The sequence below is a fragment of the Boleophthalmus pectinirostris genome, unplaced genomic scaffold, assembly GCF_026225935.1.
Source record: "Boleophthalmus pectinirostris isolate CB_2022bp ecotype Guang Dong unplaced genomic scaffold, ASM2622593v1 HiC_scaffold_22, whole genome shotgun sequence".
Taxonomy (NCBI): domain Eukaryota; kingdom Metazoa; phylum Chordata; class Actinopteri; order Gobiiformes; family Gobiidae; genus Boleophthalmus; species Boleophthalmus pectinirostris.
The window spans coordinates 39,996,197-40,004,271 of record NW_026571190.1 but is presented as its reverse complement, the minus strand read 5'-3'; the positions used below and the strand labels follow the sequence as shown (position 1 = coordinate 40,004,271).

The following is an 8,075-nucleotide window of genomic DNA, read 5'->3' as shown; positions in this document are numbered from 1 at the left end:
GTTTATTGTTTACAGTGTGAACGGCGCCTCCTGCTGCCCGGGCATATGTCACACACACACACACACACACACTTATACACACACACACACACACACACACACAAAAGAGTGGAGGAGGAGAGAAAGAGAGAGGAAGAAGAACAGAGGAGAGGAGTAGATGAAGCTAAGGAGGAGAGGGTCAGAGGAGCAGATGGAGCAGAAGATGCAGAGTCAGGCTCTTTTTCCGCTTGTAAATCTCTTTCTGTAGAGTTTGTTTATTGTTTACAGTGAACGCGGCGCCCCCTGCTGTCTGCGCATATGTCCCGCTCACACTCTCACATACAGGACGCCGTGGAGAGCAGAGCGCACTCGAACGCACCGCAGACCCACCCTCCTCAGACCCACAGACCCGCCCTCCTCAGACCCGCCGCAGACCCGCCCTCCTCAGACTCGCCGCAGACCCACCCCTCCTCAGACACCGCAGACCCCCTCCTCAGACCCACAGACCCGCCCTCCTCAGACCCACCCTCCTCAGACCCACCCTCCTCAGACCCACAGACCCACCCTCCTCAGACTCGCCGCAGACCCGCCCTCCTCAGACTCGCCGCAGACCCGCCCTCCTCAGATCCGCCGCAGACCCGCCCTCTCAGACCCACCCTCCTCAGACCCACAGACCCGCCCTCCTCAGACCCACAGACCCGCCCTCCTCAGACCCACCCTCCTCAGACCCACCCTCCTCAGACCCACAGACCCGCCCTCCTCAGACCCACCCAGACCCGCCCTCCTCAGACCAGACCCCCCTCCCAGACCCGCCCTCCTCAGACCCGCCCTCAGACCCACAGACCGCCCTCCTCAGACCCGCCCTCCTCAGACCCACCCTCCTCAGACCCGCCCTCCTCAGACCCGCCCTCCTCAGACTCCTCAGACCCACCCTCCTCAGACCCAGACCCGCCCTCTCAGACCCACCCAGACCCGCCCTCCTCAGACCCGCCTCCTCACCCAGACCCGCCCTCCTCAGACCCAGACCCGCCCTCCTCAGACCCACAGACCCGCCCTCCCACCTCCTCAGACCCAGACTCAGACCCACCCGCCCTCCTCAGACCCACAGACCCGCCTCCTCAGACCCCAGACCCGCCCTCCTCAGACCCACAGACCCGCCCTCCTCAGACCCAGACCCGCCCTCCTCAGACCCGCCCCTCAGACCCGCCCTCCTCAGACCCACCCTCCTCAGACCCACCCTCCTCAGACCCACAGACCCACCCTCCTCAGACTCGCCGCAGACCCGCCCTCCTCAGACCACCCTCCTCAGACCCACAGACCCGCCCTCCTCAGACCCACCCTCCTCAGACCCAGACCCGCCCTCCTCAGACCCACCGCAGACCCGCCCTCCTCAGACCCACCCTCCTCAGACCCTCCCAGACCCGCCCTCCTCAGACCACCGCAGACCGCCCTCCTCAGACCACAGACCCGCCCTCCTCAGACCCACCCTCCTCAGACCCACCGCAGACCCTCCCAGACCCACCCTCCTCAGACCCACAGACCCACCCTCCTCAGACTCGCCGCAGACCCCGCCCTCCTCAGACCCCCTCAGACCCGCCCTCCTCAGACCCACCCTCCTCAGACTCGCCGCAGACCCACCCTCCTCAGAACTGCCGCAGACCCACCCTCCTCAAAACTACCGCAGACCCACCCTCCTCAGACCCACAGACCCACCCTCCTCAGACCCGCAGACTCACCCTCCTCAGATTCGCGGTTCAGACTCAGTGTGTTTTCATATTTACAGTGTAGAAAAGGAGAACAAAACAAACGAGCCTCATTTTGTGTAATCGGCCCAAATGTGGAGAAGAGAAAATCTATGAGCCTGAACGACACTGAATCTGTAACTTTATTAAACAAAACACAACAAACAAACACAAGACACACAAGTTTCTCCTGTACAACTGTGATGTAACTTCACTTTTTCTACTACTACTGCTAATACTACTTACTACTTGTGCTACTATTTGTTTAACTGCTGTTGCTGCTACTACTAATACTTCTTGTACTATTACTGCTATTACTACTGCTAATAATACTTGTACTGCTGCTACTACTACTACCACTACTTGTACTATTACTACTACTACTACTACTACTACTGCTACTGCTACTGCTACTACTACTGCTACTGCTACTATTACTAGTACTACTGCTACTGGTTGTACTGCTGCTGCTGCTGCTGCTGCTACTACTACTACTACTACTACTACTACTACTACTACTACTACTACTACTACTACTACTACTGTTATTACTACTATTGCTACTACTTGTACTACTACTTGTACTGCTACTACTACTACTATTAGTACTACTACTAGTACTACTACTACTACTACTACTGTTACTACTACTATTGCTACTACTTGTACTACTACTTGTACTGCTACTACTACTACTACTTACTAGTACTATTACTACTACTACTACTACTACTACTACTACTACTACTACTTGTACAACTGCTGCTGCTGCAACTACTGCTACTGCTACTATTACTACTACTATTTGTACTACTACTGCTTGTACTACTAATATTACTACTTGTACCTCTACTGCTACTACTCCACCTGTACTATTACTATTATTCTTACTACTAAAACTTGTACTACTGCTACTACTACTATTACTACAACTACTGCAACTAGTACTGTTGCTACTTCTGCTGCTAATACTATTATTACTACTTGTACTACTGCTACTCCACAGTAAAAGTTTTTGGAGATTTAGAGAAAGTCCGGAGTATTTTCAGAGTGTGTGTACTGCAGTACTTGTACTGCGTTTGACCTGTGGGTCTCATTACTGTTATAAAGTCTCACTTCAGACGTTACACTGGGACTTAATTGCGTTAATGAGGCCGATTTATTAACAATATTAAAGTCCCCATTGTTCTCTGATTTAAATATATTTGCTCTTATCACCAGCCTCTGCTCATCCCCTCGCTCCTGTTGTCATGGCGACGGTGGAGACAGCTCCGCGGAGAGTCCGACAGTCTGGACTTCAGGGACCGAAGCTGAGACAGAAGTGAAATGTTACAGCAGAATTCAGTCAGTTTGAACACAGGAGCGAGGATTTCAGCAAGTCAAATGTTTTATTTTCACCACCAGGGCTGTCAAAAGTATCGAAAAATCTGACGCTAACAGAAACGAGAAACTAATAAAACGAGTATCGAAACCAGATGCTCATTTTTCACAGGTGTCGATACTAAAAAAGTCACATCACCAGAACAGACATGAGCCTTTCCTGAAGTGTTTAGAATCTGTCAGAACAAACACCGTCTCTGAATTAGACTGGACTGGAAAGACGACTGAAGTTGGACTCGAACAAATATTTAGAACTTATGTTTGGTCCTGGTCTCAGTCCTGGTCTCAGTCCTGGTCTCAGTTCTGGTCCCGGCCTCAGTCCCGGTCTCAATCACAGTCTGGTCTTGTCTGGTCCCAGCCTCAGTCCCAGCCTCAGTCCTGGTCTCATTCCTGGTCTCAGTCCTGGTCCCGGTTTGGTCCCGTCTCAGTCCCAGTCTCAATCACAGTCTGGTCCTGGTCTGGTTCTAGCCTCAGTCCCGGTCTCAGTCCTGGTCTCAGTTCTCGTCCTGGTCCCAGTCTCAATCCCGGTCTCAATCACTGTCTGGTCCTGGTCTCAGTCCTGGTCACGGTCTGGTCCTGGACTCAGACTCAGTCTCAGTTCTGGTCTGGTCCCAGTTTCAGTCCCAGTCTCAGTCCCGGTCTCAGTCCTGGTCCCGGTCTGATCCCAGTCTCAATCATGGTCTGGTCCTGGTCCCGGTCTCAGTCCCGGTCTCAGTCCCGGTCTCAGTCCTAGTCCTGGTCTCAATCATCGTCTGGTCCTGGTCTGGTCCCGGCCTCAGTCCCGGTCTCAGTTCTGGTCCTGGTCCCGGTTTGGTCCCAGACTCAGTCCCGGTCTCAATTCTGATCTGGTTCTGGTCTCAGTCCTGGCCTCAGTCCTGGTCCCGTTCTCAATCCCGGTCTCAGTCCCGGTCTCAATCACGGTCTGGTCCTGGTCTGGTCCCGGTCTCAGGTCAGGTAGGGTAGGGAGTATTATCTGTTACATCAGGTTGAGTTGTTGTACAGTTGTAGGGAGTATTATCTGTTGCATAATTGTGAGTCGTTGTACAGTTGTAGGGAGTATTATCTGTTACATAAAGGTGAGTTGTACAGTTGTAGGGAGTATTATCTGTGACAAAAGACGGAGTTGTTGTACAGTTGTAGGGAGTATTATCTGTGACAAAAGACTGAGTTGTTGTACAGTTGTAGGGAGTATTATCTGTTACAATAAGTGTGAGTTGTTGTACAGTTGTAGGGAGTATTATCTGTGACAAAAGACTGAGTTGTTGTACAGTTGTAGGGAGTATTATAGCGGCGAGGTGTTCCCTGAACGCTCGTTAACTGCGGTGGCGGTTTATTAAAGTCGACCCCGGCTGACCACCGTCGTCCCGCCGTCGCCCCCGGCAACAGAGCCAGTCTGGAGCCGAGCCAGAAGTGAGTCACAGGAAGTGTAATTAACGACAACACGTCTGCGCCACAGGTGAGGAGGACGAGGAGGAAGAGGAGAGGGTCAGAGGAGGAGAAGAGGAGAGGGTCAGAGGAGGAAGAGGGTCAGAGGAGTAAACGAAACAAAGAAGAGGGTCAGAGGAGCAAGAGGATGAACAGAAGAGGGTCAGAGGAGCAGAAGATAAGGAGAAGAGTCTCAAAGGTAGTAAAGGATGAAGACGAGTGGGTGAGGCAGCAGTGGAGGGTCAGAGGAGTAAACGATGCAGAGGAGATGGTCAGATGGAGCAACGGATGAAGAGGAATTAGGGTCAGAGGAGCAGAAGAAAAGAGAAGAAGATCAGAGGAGTAAACGATACAAAGAAGAGGGTAAGAGGATGCAGAGGAGCAGAGGAGAGGGTCAGAAGAGTAAGAGGATGAAGATGAGAGGGTCAAAGGAGTAAACAAAACAAAAGAGAGGGTCAGAAAAGTAAATGATGAAGATGAGAGGGTCAGTGGAGTGGAGGATGAAGAGGGGCGAGGAGCAGAGGAAAAGAGAAGAGGATCAGAGGAGGAGAGGAGATGGTCAGATGGAGCAGAGGGTGAAGAGAGGAGGGTCAGAGGAGTAAACGATGCAAAGAAGAGGGTTAGAGGAGTCCAGGATGAAGAGGAGAAGGTCAGAAGATGAAGACGAGAGGGTCAGAGGAGGATCTCTGGAGCGTGTGTGTCTGTGTGTGTGTGTGTGTGTCTGTGTGTGTCTGTGTGTGTGTGTCTGTGTGTGTCTGTGTGTGTGTGTGTGTCTGTGTGTGTCTGTGTGTGTGTCTGTGTGTGTGTGTGTGTGTGTGTGTGTGTGTGTGTGTCTGTGTGTGTCTGTGTGTGTGTGTGTGTGTGTGTGTGTCTGTGTGTGTGTCTGTGTGTGTGTGTGTGTGTGTGTGTGTGTGTCTGTGTGTGTGTGTCTGTGTGTGTCTGTGTCTGTGTGTGTCTGTGTGTGTCTGTGTGTGGTTGATCAGATGTGATCAATATGCTGCGCTCGCTCTCTCTATAGATTTGTCTCGTTTGTAAAAGTGAAGCGTCGCTCTTCATCTCTCCTCTCCTTTTCTTCTTCTCCTCCTTTTCTCTTCTTCTCCTCCTCCTCTGGTCTCACTTCCAGAAGACGCTCCTCCGTTTTAAACTGATCTAAAAATACTCTTCGTTAACTCTGTATTTTACACCATAAGCTGCTCGTTTGCATAATTCTGAGCGGTTTATTTGGTGTTAATTATTAAATATTCGTCCTTCGTTAATTCCGTTTTCTGCATAACTTTATTCGGGTTTGACTTTTCTTACACATTTCTACAAAGTTATTTATGAATTAAAAAAAAAAAAAAAAAAAAAAGGTTTGTGGTTCAGTTCCGATTGTTGTTGTGTCATTTGGCAAGACATTTGTCACATTTTGCTTCTGTATTGTCAGAAGTGTTGGGAGGAACTCGTTATAAAAGTTAGTCCTGGTTTAGACCTTGTTGAGTTCTGGTTTAGTGAGAGAGTTGTACAGTTGTAGGGAGTATTATCTGTTACATAAGGGTGAGTTGTACAGTTGTAGGGAGTATTATCTGTTGACATAATAGTGAGTTGTACAGTTGTAGGGAGTATTATCTGTTACATAATAGTGAGTTGTACAGTTGTAGGGAGTATTATCTGTTACATAAGGGTGAGTTGTACAGTTGTAGGGAGTATTATCTGTTACATAAGGGTGAGTTGTTGTACAGTTGTAGGGAGTATTATCTGTGACATAATAGTGAGTTGTACAGTTGTAGGGAGTATTATCTGTTACATAAGGGTGATTTGTTGTACAGTTGTAGGGAGTATTATCTGTTACATAAGGATGAGTTGTTGTACAGTTGTAGGGAGTATTATCTGTTACATAATAGTGAGTTGTACAGTTGTAGGGAGTATTATCTGTTACATAAGGGTGAGTTGTACAGTTGTAGGGAGTATTATCTGTTACATAAAGGTGATTTGTTGTACAGTTGTAGGGAGTATTATCTGTTACATAAGGATGAGTTGTTGTACAGTTGTAGGGAGTATTATCTGTTACATAAGTTGAGTTCTGTACAGTTGTAGGGAGTATTATCTGTTACATAAGGATGAGTAGTTGTACAGTTGTAGGGATTATTATCTGTTGCATAAGGATGAGTTGTTGTACAGTTGTAGGGAGTATTATCTGATGCATAAGGGTGATTTGTTGTACAGTTGTAGGGAGTATTATCTGTTGCATAAGGATGAGTTGTTGTACAGTTGTAGGGAGTATTATCTGTTACATAAGTTTGAGTTCTGTACAGTTGTAGGAGTATTATCTGTTACATAAGGATGAGTAGTTGTACAGTTGTAGGGAGTATTATCTGTTGCATAAGGATGAGTTGTTGTACAGTTGTAGGGAGTATTATCTGTTACATAAGGATGAGTTGTTGTACAGTTGTAGGGAGTATTATCTGTTACATAAGGATGAGTAGTTGTACAGTTGTAGGGAGTATTATCTGTTGCATAAGGATGAGTTGTTGTACAGTTGTAGGGAGTATTATCTGATACATAAGGGTGATTTGTTGTACAGTTGTAGGGAGTATTATCTGTTACATAAGGATAAATTGTTGTACAGTTGTAGGGAGTATTATCTGTTACATAAGGGTGAGTTGTTGTACAGTTGTAGGGAGTATTATCTGTTACATAAGGATAAATTGTTGTACAGTTGTAGGAGTATTATCTGTTTCATAAGGATGAGTTGTTTTACAGTTGTAGGGAGTATTATCTCTTACATAAAGGTGATTTGTTGTACAGTTGTAGGGAGTATTATCTGTTCTATAAAGGATGAGTTGTTGTACAGTTGTAGGGAGTATTATCTGTTACATAATAGTGAGTTGTACAGTTGTAGGGAGTATTATCTCTTACATAAAGGTGAGTTGTTGTACAGTTGTAGGGAGTATTATCTGTTACATAAGGGTGAGTTGTTGTGCAGTTGTAGGGAGTATTATCTGTTACATAAGGGTGATTTGTTGTACAGTTGTAGGGAGTATTATCTGTTACATAAGGGTGAGTTGTTGTACAGTTGTAGGGAGTATTATATGTTACATAAGGATGAGTTGTACAGTTGTAAGGATTATTATGTGTTCCATAAGTGTGACTTGTTGTACATTTGTAGGGATTATTATATGTTACATAACGGCGATTTGTTGTACAGTTGTAGGGAGTATTATCTGTTACATAAGGGTGATTTGTTGTACAGTTGTAGGGAGTATTATCTGTTACATAAGGATGAGTTGTTGTACAGTTGTAGGGAGTATTATCTGTTACATAAAGGTGATTTTGTACAGTTGTAGGGAGTATTATCTGTTACATAATAGTGAGTTGTACAGTTGTAGGGAGTATTATCTCTTACATAAAGGTGATTTGTTGTACAGTTGTAGGGAGTATTATCTGTTACATAATAGTGAGTTGTACAGTTGTAGGGAGTATTATCTCTTACATAAAGGTGATTTGTTGTACAGTTGTAGGGAGTATTATCTGTTACATAAAGGTGATTTGTTGTACAGTTGTAGGGAGTAT

General features: G+C 46.9%; 1 protein-coding gene across 1 annotated transcript; it reads left to right on the top strand.

The window, feature by feature from the left end:
* The first annotated feature begins 297 nt into the window (after nt 1–297).
* LOC129410409 (uncharacterized) lies at nt 298–3,035 on the top strand. The gene is made up of 2 exons (XM_055158515.1): nt 298–1,731; nt 2,943–3,035. The coding sequence occupies exons 1-2, from the start codon at nt 298–300 to the stop codon at nt 3,033–3,035; spliced, it is 1,527 nt and encodes a 508-aa protein (XP_055014490.1).
* Nucleotides 3,036–8,075: the final 5,040 nt, after the last annotated feature.

What these genes read in the sequence shown, in the direction of transcription:
- LOC129410409 (XM_055158515.1), top strand. Translation starts at nt 298, where the DNA reads ATGTCCCGCTCACACTCTCACATACAGGACGCCGTGGAGAGCAGAGCG. An exon ending in TCACCCTCCTCAGATTCGCG is followed by an intron (nt 1,732 to 2,942) that starts GTTCAGACTCAG and finishes TCTTATCACCAG; the next exon opens with CCTCTGCTCATCCCCTCGCT.